This window comes from Diachasmimorpha longicaudata, chromosome 5, assembly GCF_034640455.1.
Source record: "Diachasmimorpha longicaudata isolate KC_UGA_2023 chromosome 5, iyDiaLong2, whole genome shotgun sequence".
NCBI classification, from domain to species: Eukaryota; Metazoa; Arthropoda; class Insecta; order Hymenoptera; family Braconidae; genus Diachasmimorpha; species Diachasmimorpha longicaudata.
Window position 1 is genome coordinate 294297 of NC_087229.1, and position 24861 is coordinate 319157.

At 35.0% G+C, this 24861-nt stretch overlaps 1 protein-coding gene across 2 annotated transcripts; it reads right to left on the reverse strand.

Moving 5' to 3' along the window:
• Positions 1 to 43: 43 nt before the first annotated feature.
• Positions 44 to 24608, reverse strand: LOC135162692 (serine/threonine-protein phosphatase 2A 56 kDa regulatory subunit epsilon isoform). Of its 2 annotated transcripts, XM_064121436.1 has the most exons (8): positions 23079 to 24606; positions 6865 to 7256; positions 6588 to 6718; positions 6401 to 6518; positions 5298 to 5573; positions 4665 to 4894; positions 3938 to 4083; positions 44 to 3304 (listed from the first exon to the last, which is right to left on the reverse strand). In XM_064121436.1, exons 1-7 carry the CDS (start codon positions 23215 to 23217, stop codon positions 3942 to 3944), a joined length of 1428 nt encoding a protein of 475 aa, XP_063977506.1. In that variant the 5' UTR covers positions 23218 to 24606; the 3' UTR covers positions 44 to 3304; positions 3938 to 3941. The 2 variants fall into 2 exon arrangements, with proteins under 2 accessions (XP_063977506.1, XP_063977507.1); XM_064121437.1 differs by lacking the exons at positions 44 to 3304; positions 3938 to 4083 and adding an exon at positions 4147 to 4595 and having other exon boundaries at positions 23079 to 24608.
• Positions 24609 to 24861: the final 253 nt, after the last annotated feature.

Here is a 24861-nt window from a genome sequence, read left to right on the forward strand (position 1 = left end):
TCATTAACACAAAAACATTAATTGAAATAATCCACAAGTTGAATATTTATTCCACAAAAGAACAATTAATTTCACTGTTTTTATTCATCTTCTGTACAACGGATTTCTCAGCGGAATGAATGTAACTAAATTTTCCTTCTCCATCATATTCTTTTTTTTTCACGCTATTTATACAACTAATCGTAGATGTTAAAAATATATTATAATACGTTGAAACAATTGTTCATATCATTTGCAATTGTCCTCTCGCTATCATCTCATTCTCATTTGCGTTAAACTCTTCAACAGGAAATTGTTTTCCTTCAGTTTCGATTGATTAATCCCATGTTGGTTCATTAATTTTCCTCTCGATTCGAGAACTGCCTGTTAATAAACTTATTCGGCCATTTATTATCGATTTTTTTAAATACCTGAAAGCGTATTGATTACGTGAGTCGTCATATGCGGGAAAATCACCTCCAGAAGAATTTTAATTGTTTAATTAAGAAAATTCTTGTGGAAGGGATCTTTGATGATAAAAAATGGGCGTTTAATGGGTTGTAGTGGTGTGATGCAATAATCAGCAGTTTTTTCATATGTAATTAAAAAGCTACGCCTAATAATTAATTCGCTGATTTGATCTTGGGAATTGCGAAATGACTGAGTTAAGAGTTTTGTTTATCGTTAATTATCTCGGTAATGAGTGGGTTCAGGAGAAAATGTGATTGATAATTTCTCGCAGTAAATGAAAATTACGATGAAAAATCTATTATGACTTTTTTGCCGCAAATTCGTTCTTTACTGAGATAAATAGCAATTTGAGTATTTATTCAAATTGGAATCAAAATTTCGTTTATTGATTTGGTGTTAATTGTCATTCATTATCTCAGTAAGAAGAGAGTTGAGCAGCAAATGTCGCAGATATTCTTTATAGGAAATGGAATTCTCTACAAATAATTTGATATAACTTTTTGTGGTAAATGCACTCGTTAGTGAAATAATTGCATAATTAATTAATTGATCTTCAACTTGAGCATTTAATCCCATCAATGAAACAAAATAATAAATAAATAAAATGATGTGAGCAAGCAATTCACTCATTCGTCAAATCATCATCTACTACTCAGCCGTCAACAAGTCGCCTATTTAATGTTTAATTATGAATTGTAAGAAATTTCTTAATAACTTGTTTTGTTTATTATTCTCATTTTTTTTTTTCATTTGAAAAACGATCCCACGTACACTTTCAACGGTGGCCTGTGGGAGCACAGCTCCGAATAAATCCTTATTATGCATTTTATCCTCTATTCATTAATTATTGTTATCAATATGTTATCATTAATTATTTATAAGTAATTCATGGATATTTTGGTACAATTAATTCTCGGTATTTCTCGCCAACTTTGTTAATCTCACTTATTTCTCTGACCCCATTTGTGTACGATGAATTAAAAAATTCACATTATTCTCCACTCAAATACAAAATAATACGGAATAACATGCGGCACCTTGTCACCCACAAAAATCTAAACTCCGCTTGAAGACTGAAAAAATGAAGAGTAAATTGTTGAAACAAGATAACCTCATCGACTGAGCCTTTTTTCCTGAATATCTCAATTTACAAAGGACATACGACAATTTTCATCTTGACCTTTTTTGTAGGACTTGAAATTTGTACAAAAAAGTTCAAGATACAAAATTTCCCATGTCCCACATGTCACGAGATATTTTCCAAAAATCCCGAAGGAAATTTGCTTAATTTTCCTCGTTTCACCATTTCACTCCTGAAATACTAAAAAATGATTTTTTTGTTATTAATTGATAACACGGAAACACTCTTCCCTACCAGCCCCTCCCCTTGCGAATTTATTAAAAATTCCTCGTGTACCTGATTTTGTACGTGTTGAATGTGTAAATGTCATGTGTAATTATTACTTTTGTAAATTTTTAAAATGTTTTTCTCTTGTATTTATTTCACGTATCATCAATATTACTATATTTTATAATATATTGTATTATATATATTTATATATATATTCATTTTTTATTTATATATTTACCTAATTTATTATGTTCTTGTTATAGTTAATCATTATTTATTATTAATACGAATATATGATACATTTCAAACAACGCTTCGTGCCCCAAAAAAGGAGGTGAAGATCATGTATTCATTAATTATCATTTTACTTTAATCATACAAATGAAATAATGGAGATTTGTTAATTAATTCTGTCATCGACTGGTAAAACATGAAATCCTAAAATTTTTAATTCCATAACTAGGCAGTTATCTCATCAACGACGATTTCTACGAGAATACATCATAAATTTTTTTATATGTAAAGTTGGAATCTAAACAAAAAAATTTCTCAAACATTTTCCCGTAAAATTCACTAATTTGCAAGAGAGCTGCCCCTAAATGTGGATGCAAAAAATGAAAAATTATGGAAAATCACGTTTAACCCTTCAATTATTAATTACAATTACCTAAATACAAAGTGCAGATACATTATATCAATGAAAATCCATCATCATTACTTTTCTACGTCAATTTTTGGTAATAAAAAATGATTATTCAGCTCCACGTCTCCCAATACTTATTTCATTTTTTCCATAAATTTAGATTAAATCCATGCACACAATTGTCTCATTAAATCTCTATTGTTGCTAATACGTAATTATTAACTCTGATCATCACCTCCGTCGTTTGGACAGGACAGCCTTTATTAAGAAGGGACTGACATTCTCATTTTTCATTTTACGTGCTTACACTGAGTACACCATACAAATTAAATTCATTCAAAGACAATGAAGATATGAGATAATAAATTTTTTAATTGCAATTGAAAACAATTAATTATCTCTTTCAGCTGATTTAAATCATAAAAATTATTGTACACATTTAAATTAGTTCTGGAGGTTCATTCAAATTCATCATTTTGTCCCATTAGATTCATTTCAATTCTTAGGAGTAATTTTTTTGTTTTTCATTAATTTTATGTCAACAGTCCTGTCAATAGATTGTGATATTACTGCAGCATTTATCGTCACTTCCCGATCAACGCAGCCGTTCGAGGCTCTCAACTAACAAGAGGATTTTTCATATATATTTTTTTTTATTTTTTAAAATGATTTTTTATCGGTTATTTTACGTCAATAATGCCGGCGGACATTTGTAGTTTTTTCCTTAATGTTTTTTTTTTGTTTCTTTCACTAACAACGATAATTTGCATTTTACTTTTTGTGGTTGCGTATGTTGTTTCGAGGACAAATCGATGTAAACTAGGGGCTAACAATTGGGCAGCATGGTAGTGAGGATCCACCTGGAAGATAAATATTTTTATTTATTAATTAGGAAGATCCGGATTCAAGCCCTCAATATGGTTCTCTGTCTCAATATAGTAATTTTGATTGTTTTTTATTTGATTTTTTCAACTAAAAAGTCGTGTAATTTAAAACTATTTTTTTCTCACTAGGAAATCCAAAACAAAAAATAAAAATATTTAAAAAAATAGAAAAAATTTAGAATTGGTTTTAATAAAAATTTTTAATAAATATTTAGAAACAAGTCACTGTTGAGAGAAATTACATATGCACCAATTTTCAATGTCATAAAATTAATTCCCAATATGATGAAAGTTTAAATTATGAGTTTTGTAATTTAATCGGCTGATTCGAGGTAATTCATTATATACCCAACGGCCATCAAGACACCATAGGTACAGAAAAACGAGTCCAAATGGATAAATAATTTTTACGATGACTACCAGTGAAGAACTAAACTCTGAAATTTTCCAAAGGATGTCTGCAGTATTTAGTGGTCCATTGGGGCATAAAATTCTCCAAATGTACAGTGAAAAACCGTCACTATAAATGTATGTTCACTATTTTTCCCTAGTAGAGGTAAAAAAATTTATTGAACGTTGAAAATTCAATGAATAAGAAATGATTTTTACCAGCTCAGGGGCGGGCTCGTGTCGCAGGTGCTGTAATGGCAGGAACTGGAGTATTGGGTGTTGCCATGAGCGCATTACTTCGCTCCACCTCCAATTCTTTCAATTTCTTCCACAATTCTTCCCTCTCTTTATCTCGTTTTTTCTCTCTAAAAGAAACATTTAAAGATATAATTAATTTTTAATTATAATCTTAATTTAATTTCACCTTCAATCTCAATTTTTCCATTTTTGTGATAAAATCAAGTCACCACTTGTCCAACCAGATGTACAAAACAAAGTGCTTCCATCACAAAATTCTTCTTACAATTGATGTTTGACAATTAAGGTATTTTTAACATAATCAGCGAGAAGGCAAAACGTCAAGATAATTTTTTTCTTGGCTATATTAAAACATTCCGCAATAACTTTCACACAGCACGAGAGAATCCTAACAACTCAACTACTTTGTAAAGCAATTGCTTATGCATTAAGTTGAACAGTATATTGAGTTCCTAAAACATTTTTTTTAACATTAAAACTCGATCAGCTTGGAGAATCAGTGCTTTTCAAACTTCGGGTATGATATGGTCACCTATCTTTCAGTCCATGTGTTTAAAAAATTGGAAAAACCTATTGACTGACAATCGTCTAGTTCTGCACTCTCTTGAATTCTCCCCGACTACACAATAAATACCTCAAGGTGAAGTTACAAATGTTTACAGAACGTATTTAATTATAAAATAATTACTTTTGTCTCTCTGACTTGTAGCTGGCAGTTAAGTCGTCAAAGAGTTTGCTGTTCATCTCCATAAAAGTTTTTAGTACATTATAAACAAGAGCAATGATCGTCTGATTCCAGTGCTCTTTACTTATTCTGTACAATGCTGGAAACATTATTCCCATTATCACGTGATTATTATCCTCAACCAGTGACATAAAATACTCATTGTTCCAGAAATAAAGTGCTCTCTCAGCCACCTGAATAAAAAATAAGAATGGAAAATTATTTAATCAACAGTCTTGTCTAAAGTGTTATTTTTAAATTGATTTTCACAAATAATTCGTTGAGATAATTCTCTTCTAAAATTTATCTTAGTGCGGAAGTCGGAAAGGGCGATAAGTGCCTTTTAACCGTCAATTAGTTTTTGATGAGTATCTCGAAATCTAGGGCAAATAACAAAATTTTTAAAAGAACCTCTTTTGTGGAGCGAATCAAGGATTACAATAAATGTCATTACAACAATTCTGTTATCTCTCGTAGATTTGGATTTATTACTAAAGAAGTGGACTTAGAGATAAGTCAGCTAATCTCGTTTCACCACTTCACTAATCATTGAAGATTAGTAAAAAAAATTGTGATTAAAAATAAAATATAGTTTACCTGAAAATGTGGTGAAGAGACACAGCGTGCTATTTGTCTGAACAGTGGTTCTTGTATTTTAACAAATTGGCTAGGTTCTATAACATCGAGAATCTCTTCCATTTCACCAAGAAACATGACCTCTTTCTGGCTACATGTTTTAGGCCAGAATTTGAGAAGCCCCCTCACCACTGGTTCCGTTAACGTTGCATCCTTCTCTAGAAATTGTACCACGCAGTATGCTAACTGTGCATGGTAGAGAGACAAACATTTCACCTTATGGAGTGGTAGCAGCACCTGAATACAAAAATCATAACTTTATTTAGTTTCACTTGATGAAAAAATTCCCCACAATATTTTAAAGAAATTGATAAAGCGTTAGAGAATTACAAAAACTTTATGATTATCCCACTGTAAAATTCAAATTACTATCATTCCCGTAATTCATTTAATTCGAATTTATGGAAATAAATACATTCTCATAATTCATGTTCAATCAAGTTCAAGTTTAGCAACCTCTCGTGTTTAACACTTTGAATGTAAATTTGAAAATACCACATTTCATGCGCCTGAATTTGATGTTTCATAATTTCTAAGGAGGTTCAGTGTACCCCAGAAGGGGAAGGGGGAGGATTTATATATAATATGTAGGAGGGAGATCATTTTTGCAGGAAAAATTCGAATAAAATACAAACACTCCACAGTGAGACATATGATCAGTGAAAATTTGATTTTTAAAAATTGTCTTAGTCAATTTATTGTTCAATTTTCTAATAGTGAATTTTGAAAAAGTGGTAAAGTGTACGTGGTAGAGGGTGGGGCTGGGTGCATAGACAGAGCCCTCAAATTTGGTATTTTAACGTTTCAGACCATTCTACATAATTTGCATTGGAAATTAAGGAATGTTAAAAATGAAAAATTACAATATTTCCATGGGAAATAAACAATAGACTAAAGTGTACTGCTGACGCATGACGATGTTCTTCAACTCGAGTATCATGATTTTTAGATTAATTTTTTTAATGAGAAAATGAGATTGGATTGTTCTTCAAACAATGGAATTTTCATCCCTCCCTAACGCTATTCAATATTCCGAAGATTCCGCAAAAATGCTGGTAATGTACCTTGACTAAGAATTGCTTGTGTTCGACCTTCAGTGGTAGTGCGAAACCATTGATAATACTCCCCAGAATTTCCAGCAGTTCTCCAACTCCATTGAAGTGTTCTGTTTCATACACAAACCTGAAATAAAAATATCGTTATAATGTTTAGGCGATAAAAATCTTATTAATACTTTAATAATTGTTTTACCTGAGAAATATGTTGTTTATCTGTTTGCGTATGAATGCCCGAAGGCCGAGGAACTTTCCATAGATGCGATGTAAGACCGTCTTCAAGAAATCTCTCTCCCTGGGATCTTCAGAATCGAACAAATCTAACAGCTAAAAGAAGAATTTTTTAATTAACGGGATTCTCAAAGAGTCACTGGTATTTTTGTTCAATACAGAGAGATAAAAAAGTACGAGAAACAGAAATTCTACGATTTATCCAATGAATTGAATTTAAAAAATTATGTGAATAAATTTACCTGTAGAACAAATTTTTGGTCAATAACTCTTTTTCCAATGGGCGGTTGAAAATCAGAGGACTCGAGAAATCGTAAAAAGAATTCATAGACCAATTGTAGATGTGGCCAGCTAGCCTCTAATGTCGGATCATCCTCTTCTGGATCGAAATCAGGATTTTCACTCGGTGGCAATGTACGAAATAAATTAGCCGATATCATCTTGATAATTTCCGGGTAAACTGGCTCAGTGAGTACACCTCTACCAGTTGTTATGTATTCAACGAGTTCATTGAGGGTTGTACGTTTTATCTCTTTTCCTTTGAGATCAGAGACTGGATCTATGAAATCAAATACCATGCAGCCCTGCTGCAACTTTCTGATGAAAAGATCCTCTTGTTCCGATAAAGGGACATCTGAAAGCAATTTTTTTTTTCATAATTAATTGCGTGAATCATAACAATTTAGTTACGCATATCAAATATCAGAAAGAGAGAGAAATCACATAAATTTTGTAAAATTAATTATAGCTCCCAAAATTTTTAATAAAAAATCCCTGAGAACACATTTTCCCCCAAATATCCCCTAAAATTAAATGCGAAGACGAAATTGAAAATTTTGTTTTTTTTTTTCAATGATTTTTCGTCATGTACCAACTCATGGAATTGAAGAAAAAATGATGTATTATTTTAATTATATCGTCCAAAGAAATGTGTTGAAGTACAGTTTTGAAAGAGTAAAACCCTTCAACTTCAGTAATTCCTGCACCCTCAAACAAACCTCACTGTCGTTGCATAAGAAAAAAAACCATTGTAAGGTTTTAGCATTAAACCAGACAAGAAAATGTACGTCACAATCATGAGAAGAGTGCGAAGAGACAATTTAAAATTTCATCCGAGGGGATGAAGGACAGAAACAGAAGTGACATCGCACGAACAACAAGGAAAAAGACGATGATAACACGTGTAAACATGTGATCTCTATACATACAACAGAGAAATATCATTATTTCAGTGCTGACAAGGTTTCAAAGCTGTGATATAGTGTGACGTACAGTACTGTTATAATCGGTGAATAAAAGAATGATAATATTTACACATTGATGACAGCAGTAAAAATAAAATGAGAGGGAAATTAATGCATTGCGGGAGCGGTTCACAATGCCGAGTGATTAATTGAATTCGATATCGAGGGATGTGGTTTATGCATTAAAAACTGCACCATCCAACAATAATGCCAAAAATTTATTTTTCAAATACTTGAAATAATTTATTAAAGTAACTTAGTGTAGACTATTTATACAAAAAGTCTTCTAGCATTTATGAAACCAGCGATATTAACAATAAAACGACAACTAGAATTTACTCAATTGCAAAAACTTATTATGAGTCATTGAAGGAAAAATAAGAATAAAAATCAGGTAGAATTTTGAAAAAAATCCTGCTCAAATAGTAATAGATGAAAAAAAAAAACATAATAAAGCGGTGGACTTCCGGTCGATGTTGCTGGTCGTGTTGATGGCTCGATAGCACTCGATGCCACCTACGTGGGATTGGCAATGCCGGTAGTGGGGTCAGCAGGGCAGTACGGTTATTTCGGTACGCCCGTCTACTGTGAGAGATCGTCCTTTGAGTGTTCTTTCTCTCGGGCACACGGCCCGGTTGAGTGTTAACTCATCTATTACTGTAACTAACACGTGAACCGAAGAATCACCCAAATAACAATGGCACATGTACATGTGGGTGGAAGGCAAGGGGAATGCATTTACCGTTATTTAATCATTGATCTTTATATCAAATAGTTTACTCAATGGGTTTTTCATTCAATGAAATGGATAATCCACCTGGGAAAAAGCCATGAAATGAATTTACGAGATTATTTTATGGTGGAGAAGCGCATTAGAAGGCAACAAATGGTTTCCCTGAACATCCAAAACGTTATAAACTCATATTTATTGTTTATCTGGAGTTATTGAAATAACTAGGGGGTGGATAACTATTAGATAAAAATTATGGATTTTTTCCATAATTCTGGAGCAACATCAAATGAAGGAAATCTTTACGGAATGTTTTTTGAGCGTTCGGTAATTTTTCTCTAAATTTTCCCTGAATTATTGGAATACCGTCACATAAATTTTCATAGTGACTTTTGTAATCGGTAATTGAACTTGAGTTGCGTAATGGTCACTAAATATTACTCTCCCTGTGGAGAATATCAATGGAAGAATCGATTATTCGTCAAGATAGCAGTAGAAGTAGTGGATTTAAGAGGACGGAAAGAGTGAAGTTTGATGAGACCTTCGATTTCACCAAAAATCGAATCACTTCAAAGTCGGGAATAAATCGTAGGGAGGCAAATGAACCGTGCAAGCGCCATTTCCGGTTCAGTAGAGTGGTTGACAGCCTTCTTTGCTCCATTACTCCGCTAAATCTCTGGCCAAACAAGGTTTTTGCTTCCGAATGGAAGCCCTGTGTTTGGCCGATTTTTCAATTCTCTAATTTCAATTGTAAGTTATCTACACCATTATGAAATGTGAGAAAGCAATGGTTTTTATATCATGTGGGTGTGTATATGCTGCAAAATTCGTAATTTCGAAGATTAATTTTGAGAAAATGCAAAAAAACGGTGAAGATTGTACCTAAACATCTGAATTTTCAACATATGCTAGCTATCATTAACCTTTATTTTAAGCCGTTATTCTGCCAGCTCTTGTCAATTCCATTTCTCCTCCATATCTTACAAACTACACCAATGATTTCCATTTTTTTGTTCAAAAGACTCGTCTCAGTAGGACCTACTCATCTATATCGATCTAAATATCCACATTTTTTCGGGTAAAATTCCGAAATATCCTTGTTGTGAGGTTTTATCATCATAAAAGTTGTGAACACCATAAAATAAAAAAAAAATGGAAATAGCGAGTTGAAAGTTTGTACTCTTGTAGCTCTCGTAACATAAACGGCTGCTATTTTGAATTGGCGCAATCGGCCAGGCGGTTCCGGAGATGTTACACCTTTTGCGTGAATGTATTTCCGTGAATATCCCGTGAACCACTCGACAGATTTCAAGTTTTTTTTTAAATACTCGTCTCAGTAGGCACCATACATAGTACAAATATCCCTAAATATTGCCTTTTTCGTTAATTAATATTATCAGTATTCTATATTCAATAATTTAATGAAAAATGGAGATGACAGAATAAAAGAATATTTTTTAGCACCATCGACAAGGAATTATTTGTAGATTCAGTTCTCACAAAAATGAAGAGTATGTATTTTAACATATAGGACTGAGATGCACTGAAATTGATAATTTTTAACTCCCCATTATTTCCTAACCACTCTGTGAAATTCCCTCCTGAAATATTCAAAAATCTTCTTTTAAATTCGATGCTCAATATTGCGTATCACGAGTGACGTATTTAGTATATGAAAGAGTGGATGCTCAGGTCTCGGCGACTCTCCAAATTGGATTGTTTATTTAGTATGATACTGTTATATGCGGAGAAAGACACACATAATAATAGAACGGCGGACTTTTTTTCAAGTCGATCGTTCCTTTGATTCTCTTCCTCGCCATCGTTAAGAGAGGGTATAGGGTAGATAGTTTCAATGGTTCGAGGGGCCCACGTAACAATATAAACAAATGGCGAAGTAGATACATAGGGGCAAGAAATGACTGTTGTCCTTTATCCCTTATGTAGCTGATCGACGTGTTGTTATTATAAAATGAGAAGCAATAAGTGAAATCTGTTTCAGAGCAATCAACTTATTTATATGAGATCATTCCTCTTCGGGAGCAGCCGAGGAATTACCCAAAAGTTCAATAGCTAAATAACTGATACGTAGATCAGTCACAAAGGACATAAATAAGGATAGTCACATCCATTTATTCATTAACTAAAGATATTCTTCATGAGCAGTAGTGAGTATTGTATTAAAAGATTACTTTTTAATATTTTAACAATTACTCATTAGCTACTGAACATTTTAGTTAATTCCGGAACTGCTCTAGGAAAGACCTTATGACAAATAACTTGATAGTTCTAATTGAAACACAGATTTTATGTATTGCTTCCTAAGTGAGAGGGAATTTTTCAAAACGTTACAGAATACATTTCCGGACATAGAACAAAGAAAAAATACGTAGGACTAGGACGACTTGTTGACTGGGATAGTTTTATATAAACAAATGACGAATCCTAGGTTGGAGATCTCCATCAGGAAGTGAAGATCTACTTCAGTTCGCCTAGCAACGCGGGCAAGAGCAGAACCAGCGTCTCTTCCACGATTAATTATTGAAATCAATACAATTCTGTTTGCGTTCATCGTTACTAGTGTTTGGTTAATCAGCTCTACAATATACGAGCATTATTCTGAATTGAAAGGATTATTTGAATGAAGTTATTTCAATACACCTGGACACTTGTAAACTATTTACTACAAAAGTCTGTATCCCATATCCTAAAGCGATGAAATTTAGCGTTGAGTCGGAAATTAGCGAAAACGGAGGCATGAAGGGAAGAGACGTGGGTTTGACACCCCTGCTGACGTCGGGCCCAAAACAACGACCCCACAACATGAGTGGACAGAGTGAGAATAAAAGGGTAGAATGGGGGCTTCGACCTGCGAACTAGACACTCCTTCAATCACCTTCAAAAGTCATTCATTTTTCCGTATACTCTTGTCGCGTGATTTCAAGGCTTGTGTTACACCTCTAGGTTATTTAACGTATTCAAAATAAATTCTCGAAATATCGAAAACTCAATAAAGGTTACTACGACAATTCCAACACTCCCTCACTCTTTGTGTCTTTCAAAACTATTTTTCCAAATTTGAAAATGATACGATACTTGTCAAAAACGAATCATTGTGTCAGGAGATATTGACGATTGAATCAAGCACTCGGTAAAAAAAAAAAAGCCTGCTAAAATCCCAAAAATTTCCTCTCAGTTTCAATTTCCGAAGAAAAATGTCCACTGGCAGTTACATATTTCATGGTCTCCCGACGTCAAGATAGATTCACATGAAAAGACTCCCCTCACGACTAAAGACCCTCTCCCATGCCCTATGAAAACAGCAACTTTCATGCCTACAAGAAAAAGAAAAAAAAACAGAAGAGAAGCGAAAGGCGTCGGAGGCCTTCACGAGAAGAATTCCCGAGTTGGAGATGAGTCTCGACAGAAGGCCAAGCATCGCGTGTGCTACACGAATAACGTGTACGCCCCCACCCGGCATTAGCATCCGTGAATAAAGGAAGTATTTTGTATCGTACATACATAGTACTCCATTCATTCATATAATTGACAAGGCTTGAAGATTCATTTTCTTAAGGGGTCATTGTCAATATCTCATCATTTTTCAATTTTTTATCAATTTCTGACAAACGTCTGGTAAAATTCACATGAAAAACGTTTAACGTTTTTTTCAGTTTTATTTCATTTATTATTGTTATTATTATTGCTGTTATTAAGTTTTATTTTATTATTTTAATGGTGATTTTTACTCATCTTTTAACTACTGTTATTATTTAATGGCTCACAAAGAGTCATTACAGTAGATTTTTTTTTTCTTCTTTCTCTTGAAACTTTTGCAAAAATTCCGAAAATCTGATAAAAAAAATTAGAAGACTAGACACACGGCTATGCAAATTTGTGTCATTGAATAATGATAAACCGTAAAAATGGTATATTTTTTCACGTTCATCGAGTCCATAGTATCCTAGTGTAATGAGTATTAGGTCGCACCACGAAAAGTTGGGCTGGTGGTCTCCCCACGCCAACAGGAGTATAAATACAAGGGGAAATCAATTCAGTGGTAAGGACTAGAAGGACAATCGTCCTCTTTCCTTCGCTGACCACGTCTTCGATAAATATTTCTTTGGTAACTCTCTCTTTCCATGTCTCACGTCGTATTTCTGTAAACATCAATTATTAAATCTCTGTTTTATGCTACAAACTGTGGTACTGATTTGTTAAAAATTTAATTACGGAATAACTCTGTACAGGTCCTGTAACCTAGACCGCAGTTTATTTGACGTATTTATTATTTTGTGTATAATGTGGCTCGGGGAATGCGGATAAATTTGATACTACTACGTAACTTGTTTTCTTTTATTCCGATTGGCTTAATTATATCAGCGAGAATAACTTTGATATAGAACAAACGAAAAGAAAAAATTATTGTACTAGAAATATGTGAAATAATATGGAAAATGATAAATATTGACAATAATTTCTTCGAAGTTTTGATTCGTTTTTAGTTATTTTTTTCAAGGAGTGTCTCACCCACGGACAAATTTAGGGGCTCTTTCCATCGCGTATTGATTCCCTGCGTAGCCTCGGTTTCACTTTAACTGGGTCCCCCAACCTGAGAATTCTCAGGTAGAAGATGTCTCGTTGATATCTCGTTAACATTACGGGTACAGAGGGAATTGCAAGAGAAAATGAGATATTTCATTATTTCTTCCGCTACGGCCCCTTTTCACTATTTTTCAGAATTTCCTCGAATTAATTAGTTCGTTAATTGGGGGAAAAGGAGGGAGGGATGCTGATGAGATAATTAGAAACATATAATCAATTTTTTGGCTAATTTACGTAGTTTTCAATTGGGAACTGACAATTTTAAATGGAAATAATAAAATTGACAGGTGAATCTAATAAGTTTCTTGCAAAAATGTGTGGACGAAAGTGATTTAGGGGAAAATGTCATAAGACATTTTATGCAGGGGATTGAATTCTCTACAAAAAAGTTCGATTGCACTTGATAAACTTGACGGTGCGACAGCTAGTCGGAAAATAAAGGACACATTTGTTTGGACTTGAAGTTTTTTATTTTTCAAGCTTTCGCTTTTTTTATTGAGGAGTCTGTTATCAAGGGAGTGATAACAAAAAATTGTAGGATATTGGATATCCCCGATGGAGCGATACTATTTTTGCAGAAGAAAATCCATTGAAGTCTTGATAATGATGTAATTAAAAACGAGAAACAATTTTCCGGTCTATTAAATTTCACATTAAATAAACTCTTGTTATGTTTTCATCCGTTTCTAATTTATTTCTGTCGCAAATGCCGATGAGACCTGCCCCAGGTCTTTTCCTTGAAGGAGCTCATTAAACCTCTCGTAGGGGCATAAACATTTTAATTCTGCATATTGGGATATGGGTAAAAGTATATGTATAAATAAATGTAGTAACAGAATCAATTACTTTAACTAGAACTCTTTATTACTGGCACGAGGAAGGGACGACTGACCTAGAGGACCGTGTCCAGAGACTAACTCCTTACTATATGAAAAACCTTTACTAAGGGAAAACACAAGAGAACGTTTATGACTTCAGAAGACAGAGTTTCCTGTGAATACCACACGCTCTCAAGTTCGGAGCACAACAGATCATAAATTAGTCCTTTTCTGGAGACTCTGTCAAACATATCATAAACCTTTTCGAGTGATTTTTCAAGATAAACAGAAGAGCTGTGTTCTAAACTTCCAACACTGCACTGCTAAGGATAGAGAGTCAACAATAAATTAAGAGAAAAACAGCTAATTTTTGCAATTTTTCGTCGGGCGACTGGCGATTGCATCTCGAAATTGAACGACCTGAACAGTTAACCAAAAAAATTTTCAGACAATATAATGTAAAGAAAACTGAAACAGCGGACAAATTGAGAAATTCATTCTGTTTTAATTATCTTCTGACATTCACCAGGCGCTTTGGTAAGATATATCTAACTTATTAACAACATGAAATTTAGCAAACTAAGGTTTCATGTTTTCATATCATAAAAGCTATGATCATACCGAATTTCAACTTACTACCCCAATTTGTCATCAAATTATTGAGTATAGAATACTGAAAATATGAAAACAATATGTCCCGCTTGTTATACCAACGGGTTGACATATTTTCATCACTTTATATAATGCCCATTGTGACGAGTATTAGAAAAAAAATTGAAATCTATTGAGGGGTTCATGAGATATTCACGGAAATACATTCACGTAAAAGGTTTAATATCTCTAGAATCGACTGTCCGAGGGGCCCTTCCACAATACCAGCCTTTCATGTTACGAGAGCTACAAGTGTGCAATTTTTTGATGGAGTGAACACCATAAATTAACAAACGTTTCACAACGTTTATGATGATAACACCTAAAAACAGCGATTTCTTGAAATTTTACCCGAAAAAATGTCTACATTCTGATTGATATAAATAGGACCCGTTAAGAAGAGTACTTTGGAAAGAATAGAATTGAAGCCCTTGCAGTAGCTTTGGAGATATTGAGGAAAAATTAAATTGACAAAAGTTGCTATATCCCAGCAACTACTCAACAGATCGAGCTGAAACGATGAATCAATGTAACGGTCAACTATATCTATGATAAGTTGAATATTCAGATTTTAAACTACAAATTTCATCGTATTTTTTTACAATTTTCTAATCTAATTTTTTAATCTTTAAAATTGCGAGTTTTTCAATGCAAACACACACATGATACAAAAACCATCGTTTTTTCGCAATTCATAACATTCTAGATAACTTGGAATTCTAATGAGAGAATCGAAAAATCGATCAAATACAAGGTTTCCATTCAGACGCAAAAAATATCAAATTTAATAAGCTGAACCACCTGTTAATTCACCCCCCCCCCTCCTCTCGTCCATCCTAATCGAACCGACGACCGAAAAAAAGAGAGACAACGATTGAGAATCAGTGAAGGTTCATTTAAAGAGTCTAGCACATAATAATATCCAGAATGAGGTATTTAATGTTGACGAGATGGGAGATGCAGAGGTAGGGGGCAGGGTGAAAAAAATTATGAAATGCGGGGGAGGGTGGAAAGAGGGGTTGGAGATGGTGGTGGTGACACACAAGTGGAAAAGTGGTGGGGAAAAAATGAGGAGAGGTTTGAGGGGGGGGGGAGAGAAGTGAGTGGAGAGGCGCGGGTTGGAGTCGAGGGCATTCTGGATCAATACTCCCACCCATTGCCGACTCTACTACCTTCCTCAGGGCTTCGTCATTCACGGAGACAGACTCCTAGTGACGATCCAGAGACTCTTTTCCTTAATTAATTCAGTAGTTGTTGCTGGTTATGATTCCATAAAATTGTTTTTTAATTTTAGAGAATTTGTTTTGGAATTTTGTAAAGTGATTCTTTCTATTCTCATGACATTTCACGGGTTTTCGAAGGTTTTTTCAATTTTCCGAACATTGAAGGAATAAATTTATGAGCGTCAACTGTTGAATAAAATAACATCTGTATTGAAATTGTAAAACGAGTCAAGTTAACTTATGATTTTCAGCTTTCCATGAAGAGAAATATTCAGGAAAAATTACGGAACCCGTATAATCAGATAGAAATTATTATATTATAGATTTTAGACTTTTAGAAATTATTAGGCGATCCCTTGAGGTATGAGCAATGAGCCGTCCGGCCATTTTGCCCACTGCTCCAGGCAGTCGTTTTTATTGAAATGTATTAAAGTCAACATGAACCCAGTGGGCCAGATGGCATCAGGAGTAAGAAACGGAAGAGGATCTCGGCCTCCTAGGATAAGAGATGCTCACCGCATGTGCCAATATAATGATGGTAAAGACAGCCAACGGTCATGTGCCGATCAGACAGAAGAGTCTAAATAAATATTCGAGGCTGCACAGAAGCAGAGAGACAACGATGAGGCCAGAAAGATCCGTAATCGAAACCGGATAAAGGAGTTCAAAAGTAAGAAAACAACTCCACAAGTCGAGATCAAGGCCAGAATCGAGTCTCCAGAAGCCAAGGAACTGTTATTTTCGGTCGGTCCCTTGAGAGGTACTACACCACTAGTTCAAAAATATGAATACGATGTAGATTGCTCATCGTTTCCAAGTAATAGTAAGAGATACGTATAATGAATACCATATACAGGATGGAGAGATCAGAAGAATAGTTCCTTATTGCGTGGTCATGGACCACTGTACGTCAGGGCTTAATGCGCATTTCATTAATTTAAAGTACCAAATCAACAAATGGTCGAATAACAGACTCGGACAAAGCGAACGAGTTACTTCAGGACATGGAACTACGAGGTCCAGAGGCAGAGTATCGGTCAATGTTCACGGCAACCTTTACCTTAGCCGGAGACACTGTCCCAGATTGTGCAATGCCCACAGTGGGCAAGGACGATGACGGCCGAAGTTCTGGTACTTTTGGGCCCTTCACTGTGGAAAACCACAAAGTCTATAAATGCTGTGTGAGTCCCTATGTAACTAGGAAAAGTGTTGAATGTTCCGAAAACCATCAAGTCCAAAAGAAGCCACTCCCTGATGGTTATGAATCATTGGACTCCGTCCCTACTCACAACCTTTTAGGTTACGGGCTAATTCACAGAAACAAATTTTAGTAAAAATTAGACCTCCAGGGGGTGAAACGAAAACCGAAGGTTAGTTTTATCACGAAAATTAGCCTCTCAAGTCTAATTTGTCCAACAAAACTTGACCTAAAAAGTGGGTGATTGTCATTTCGTCCCACGTTTCACCCTCTGCAGGTCTCATTTTTATCCATAATTTCTTTCCGTGTAGACTGAATCGACCCCGAATGCGCGATGCAGGTGGACATAATCCAATTTAATAACGAAGAAGTACTCATACTCATATATACAGAGACGTCAGCAGGTGAAGTATCAACCCAGACTAATCGAAACAATAACAATTCCTGGAATGATCGGATTTTTGAAGGTTGTTTTATATCCAGTTGAAGCTGGACGCTTGATAGCCGAATTCGATGCCACATTGTGGTCTAGTAGATCCGTTCGAGCCGTACTTAGTAGGCATCATTTACCTTCGTGGACTACATAATAAAAGATCAGAGACACACCAATGGAATAGAATCAATGGATGGCCTGCAACTCGTAATTTGAATTTCGGCAATGCAGGCACCTTTGCCCTTGAACCTCAATTGTTGGATATACCAGAAGTCAGGTCAATGAAGCACATCGCTATTAGTAGACTGGATCAAGGATCCAAGATTTATCTGGCTTTGTGAAACATGGATTGGTCAGGTAAACGATTGACCATTGATTTAACCCGAGTAATATGCTGATTTATCAGCGTTTACTTCGCGAATATTGTATGTGTCGCATGTTTGGAATACCCGTGCCCTGTCATAATGTGGAATAACCATAATTTCTCTATCATATTCCTACAACTATAGTTGGCTCTGGAATTACGTCAAAAATACGCAATTTTAACTTTACTTTTGTCTCAGGCGGTTATCAACAAATATCTGAAAATCCAGAAACAACTAAAAAACTTTCATGGACAGTTTTTTCTAGAATTAATTTTTCTAACAAAAAATATTACGAACACTCTGTCATCATCAACATTTTATAATATCCACCAATTAACAAGTTCATTCTTCAAATAATTTAACCAACCTCGGTTTATCACTCCATTACAAATTTCATAATTGATTTTCCATTTGAATTCGTCCGACAATTTTTTATCTTCCCAGTGTAGATTTTTGGCTTTACGATGAAGTTGTACAAACATTACAAAAAAATCAGTAAAAAAGATGTACTCCACGAAATTTATTCATCCAGACAAGCAGTAGATATCCTGCTGATGGAATTTTTACCTCCAGAAGGTCATCCTGAAGATGTTTACTCACGAGAAACATTACATTTGCATCTGTTCTCTGTTCCCTTATTTCTCTCAGTTACCATTAAATGTTAAAATTACTCCCAAATTGGTAATTTGGAATTCTAATGTGAGGGTAACTACAAAATTTTGGGAACACATGGACTACAGGGTCCTCGATTAATATCAATTATCATAAGAGCGTGTAGACGTCTCCCCCTACGCACGTATGTGTGTGTATTTGTGTTGGTATGCGTATAACATAGTATACACATCGATCGTCGGCAAGGACGTTGCGCCGAAGGAATTACGTCACATCGATCGACACGTGCTCTCTCCGGTGGTCTTTCACCACAATACAGTGAATTTATATATTCTTTAACACTAAAAATTTGTGAATCAATGAATTTTTAATAGTAGATGATTAGAATAGAGTCGAAGAGAAATTTAAAAATTTTATAGAAGCTATTTTCGGACTATCCATCGAGGGAGGGAAACGAGGGGTGAAAATTTAGGGGAGAAAATGTAGGAAATTTAATTCACTAAAAAAAGCATCAAAATACCTTCCTACCTAGACCCGGTGATTAACAGAATGATCACGAACATGAATAAACTGCGTATTTGACCGAAAAACAATTTAAAATTACCCCTCGGAGTCACTAGTCAATAAATTCAGATGGGCGGTGTGAAAGTGGACATTTTTGTTTCACTCTGAAGATAATTTTACAAACTTGAAAATAAGATTTCATTCATAAAAATCGCATCGTGGGAACAGATAAGAGATAAGGAACATTGTCGATTAAGTGACGTTGGTTTTATCCTATTTTTAATTTCTACTAGTTATTTTTAATTCTCATAAAAACATAATTATCTCAACGAGAGTGACTTTAGGTAAAAATGTCATAATAAATTTTTACTTGAAAATTTAATTTTCAGAAAAAAATGTTTTACCGCATTTTGACGTAAATCCACTCATCACCGAGATAATCATATCTTCACCAGAAACGTGACATTTCTCTTTCATCCCGCTTTGTCACTCCTCTATTTCATTCCCCCTTTGATGGATTCAGGATAGGATTAACGAGAGAAAATCGCATCAGTGTTACCGACTCGTTTTCTCAAATTCTCAGTGGAGAAATCATTTCCATCACCCCAAATAACAAATATGCCAACTTAATTATCGATGAAAATTTCAAGGGAATGAAACACACGAGAGAATTACTAATTCGTCGCAACAATGAAGATACCTAAATTGAAAATTAAAATGTAATGAAAAGTAATGGAGTAATTAATTGAGTCATTGTTCGTGACTTGATCGATGGACATTAAACTATAATATTAAACTTCCAATGGGGAGAATTATTCTTCATATTTTTATATTCCATTATCTCCTGTGAATTACAAAAAATCAACGAATTATCTTTTCCCCAGAATTTATGGAATCAATTTTTTTTTCATGAAATATGTGTAGACAATAGTTTGCCACTGTCGCCATAAATATCGCTGATACCATCGACACCATCAATTATTTCATGGGCGAAGAAATTGTTTAAAAAATTCAGAGGACAAAATAATCATTTTCAGCACTGAATTTACCACAATACTTCTTCAAACAATTTACATTTTTTGGCCGATAAATTATTTGATTAAAACGCCATTTTCAGAAGTTCTGTAATCTATAATCATCGATCGCTGGATTTTCATACTTTTGACAACATTAAATTTGCCGCAATAATGTAAAAAATAAATAAAAAATGAAAAAAAATCATTCTTCTCATCACTGAATCTATGAACCTCATATTCTGTCGTACATCAAAAATGATGCCGGGGGTAGGGGCCCATAACTGTCTTGGATAAGCAGCTGGAAGAAAATAATAGTTGCGTTTACATGAGAAAGCTATCACAAAACAATCGAAAAACAATTTACAAATTGTCTTTTAACGATCAGTACCACAAGGAGATTAAATTTCTCTCCTTCAGTCAATTTCAAAGGGCTTATCGATGTCACCTGCGATAAGATACTCAGACTTTCTACATTGTGTGTTAGCATTGTATATTCCACCAACAATCAGATCACTTCTGGTATTTCAAAGAGAAATTAATGGACATTGGCAGGTTTATTGTCGTCCATTAACCAGAGTAATTAGATACAAACTCCAACCAACATTGATAGTCACATATTCGACAGTTTCTGGGAGTATTTCACCAACTTTCGACTGGTCCAGATATCATTCGGTGGAGTGGAAAGGAAGGAGTTGATTGGTATGTTCCAGAGATTGAATGGTTTATCAAACTTTGGGAAATCATGTTCTCTGGACTAATGACTGAAAAACCGGCAATAGATCAATTAAAAATATAATTTTGCATTCGAACGGCCAAATTTCAAGGACATACCACATATTGTCCTCAAAAAATCATGAAACTATTTTTCTAATTAAAAAACTATTTTGTGAACGTGAGGAAAATCATTTTTAATATCCCTTAATATGTGAGGAAATAAAAATTGTCTTTAACAGTATTTTCTTCGAATTTTTTAAAGAGACAATTGCCCTAAAAAATTGATGTAATGAAGAAAACCATAAAATAACGTCCAACGTACGAAGAAACCGACAAGTCTTAGTCATATACTCGTAGGCAGCTATACCTGTAAGTGCGTGGGCCCCTGAATATTTTATCCAGTCTCAGAGAGAGGAACTGAATCGACGAGATCCATTTAATAGAACTACTCGGAAAAATCGATTTTTCGTATAAAAAATAATGAGATGGAAATAATTCCAGAACGGAAAAACGATACGAGTAAAGTGAGACCTGAGGTATGACGAGACTTCGTGGCATTCCAGGGGAATTTCTGTGTATTTTAGTTCTTTCAGGAGATATATTACATGACGAATGCCTGAGTGATGTAATGGACTGAATTATCGGAGAATTATAATTTTTTTTATTGAAACAGTTCTAGGGGATTTTGGGATTAAGTTTGCAAGTGAAACCGTTCGACTAGATTATTTTTTCAATATCTACGAATCGATTCAATATATCAAATATATGAAAAAGATAAAAACCCATTTTTTGTGGAAAATTCGAGTCTAAAAAAATGTGGTGTCATTTTGTCGTTAATTGAATGATAATTAATTATTATCATAATAATTCGCATGTATCAATCGTCTGCTGTTTCAAACATCCCATGAACGAAACAATACCGAACGAGACAAGTCTCGTGGCAGAATTCAGTAAAATTACTCCAGCAACTTATATAAGACTAATCACGCGTTAATCACAAATTAAGCATTCGATCGTCAAAGGTATTATTTTTAGATAAACATTAATATAACTTCCTGGCACAGTGAGGCCTAAGGTTGGTTGAGAAATGGTCGAACGCCAAAAAAGAAATAACAAATGCTGTGGTACTCCCTATAGATTCATGAATGGCACAACACATTCAATAGGCAGAATACGAGGTAATAATAACGATTGATTTATAAGGTCAGTTGCATAAAATTCGTTTCAACTGTTTTATTGTTGAAAGGATGCGAAAAAATCCCTCACAATATTTGAATGCGACATTCTGGATCATTATTCGTATTGCGAATGGATTCAGGACCTGGTGAATGTTCAGAGAAGGAGGACACTAGATCAAAAACGCTGACTATTTCCACTATTTTCGTCAATATCTCAAATCAAAGATAAGTTTAATCTCTCACAAGAATCAGAGAAATTTCTCATTACAAACCGACCACCAGTTTTGTTCAATTTTACTTCAGAGCTTCAACTAACGTCACAGATTTTCCTTTAACATCAAGAGTTTACCACCGGGAAAATGTTTAACACCACAAGCTGAGGTATTCTCAACCACCTCAACAGATTATCATTTTCTTGAGAGTTCAGTGGCCCTTTATGAACTCCAACCATGCTCTGCTGACCTCAAAATTTCCCCAAACTCAGTTTTCGTCAAAATTTTCATGTCTATCCTTATCCTTGACGAGATGAATTTTCTGAAGGGAATGGAAAATTCCTTTTCCCTTTAATTATTAGGGATATTTTTATTTCCTTCAATTCCTATCCAATTGGAGAAACATGTAGAGGGATTGACTGCCCTGAATGCCTTCTCCAATAAAAAATCTTCGAAGGGAAGTTCATTTCTAGAAGAATTCATTCAATTATCTGCGAAATAATTTCGCCAATTCGTTTGACTGGCCCTTGGAAACCATAAAGAATGTCGGAAAAAAATCAGTGGATATGTAAAGATTGCTGTGAAAATGACATGTGCTTTCTCTCCGATCCTCTCAAAACAATCAAATAAAAAGCTACAGAAGAAATTAATGCCCAAAATGTGCCCACTGTAGAATAAAAAAGGCTCGTGTTCCTTAAAAAAATGGCAATTCATTTCTTATGGAATCTCCAGAATCCAACCTAAAACCTCAATCTCCCAGAATAACCTCAAAATAAGGATAATTTTTTCCTCATTTCCCAGTTGCAAATTCTCTCTTATCCTTTGAAAACCTTAAGAAATTCTCAGTACAGGGGGAATTCCATAAAAAAAAATGCCATGCATGCCTCCAATGAAAATCATGAAAAATGTTTTAGAATGATGAACATTCAGTTGTTGAATCCTCATTGAATTACCTTTGAGCTGTGGCAACTGTTGCAACTCAACATCCTGTGAATTCCTGTATCTCGAGGAACCCTGGGATTTTTTCGACTTCTTTTTAAGCGATCGCTTAGCGAATGGATCTATCCGATCGACAAACGCGCTAGATGACATGTTGTTAGGATTTGAGGCACTGCGGATGCTGGATTGTCTTGCTGCTCCGGCGTCACGCTCGTGCCCCTGTTCCTCCTCTCTTGGTGATGTCGTGGCGGCTAGTTACTTGAATTACCACCCTGTATAACCATCGAAATCATCACTCAAGTTCCCCGACTCTTATCCCTTAAAAAATTCCCAACTTAACCCGGATGAAACACAAGGTTAACCCCAAGTTAATCACTCCATTCACGAAAATTCCCTCACTTCCTAGGCGTTGTCGGACTCCCTCAACTGCCAAAGTTCACCAATTGTGGAAAAAAATGTCGAAGAATATATTTTACCGAGTTTATAACCGAAATAATCACACCGGAGGGCCAGAGAATCCCCAAAATTCACAGTTAATGATGAATTATCAGAAATTATCGGCTTATTCCGCTTCCTCACTATTCACTGGGCCCTCTTGCGTGAGTTTCTCACAAAACCAACAACTCCCTCACTTGTGGACACCTCCAGGAATCACAAGACACCACAGAAAAATGAAAAAAAAAATCACTCACACATTATTATTATTATTAATATTATTGCTTAATCATTCAATGACTTTTTTTTTGTTCACCAATTGTTGTTTACCCTCGGGGGTTAGTCCCGAGTTTCGTTCGGTTTTTACGATGTAAATTCGATAGCCGGGACCGGCTACGTGCCCGTCCGGATGCTCCCGGAGTTACGGCGAGGGACGTGGGAGAGGGGAGAGAGAGTGCTCCAAGCACCGTTATATCACGTCTCGAGTCCCACACGAAAGAATTACCGATAATTCGGGGTTGTTTACGAGGTTTCTACCTGCACTTTGGTAGTTTTGTTTTATGGTTGCCACGAGATTCAATTTCTGAAGTTGGATTTGCAGGAATTCTAGGGAAATTTTCGGGATTTTTAGTGAAATTTTCGGAAGATTTTGGAGTATGTTTGGTTATTTTTTGGGAGATTCAGATGCACTTGGCCGCCATCAGCTGCTCGTGGCGATGGTCAATCATTCATTTCATGCAGCGATGAGGTGAACAACACCCTCGGGACTTTCGTTCATTTTTTTCTACGAGTTTTTGTGGGGAACACTTGACACTTAATCGGTATTTACACTTGACACTTTGGGGGGATTGTTAGGTGAGCACTTTGTAGACTGGGGAATGCACACACTTTGGCATGATTCTACGGAGACGGCGAGGTACGACGGTTTTTTTTTTGATTTTTTTGAGTTTACGGAGCGGCGTGGGTCCTCTTGACACCGATAGGTTCAGGGGGTGGTGAGGAATTTTATAAGTTCAAACGCGTTTTTTTATCGTATAAAATAAGACTGAACGAGACGATGGGTTTGAGGTGTCCCTTCTGTGCCTGAAAATAGTAATATGTGTGCTGAGGCGATCATTGCGAACCGAGGGCCCGCGGAAATGGACGGAGGGACACGAGTAGAGGCGCCAATAGGCCAGGGCGGGAGGTTCGATTTTTTTTTAGTTTACCATTGTTGTTTTTTAATGTTTTCTTTGTTTTTATAAAGGCGATTCTACGTTTTTGAATTCGAGGATAAGCAGACCAGTGATCAATGAAGGAAAGTGCATTTTTTTTCGAATCTGTTTATTCATTTTTTTACACTGATTTTTTTAACCTTCACAA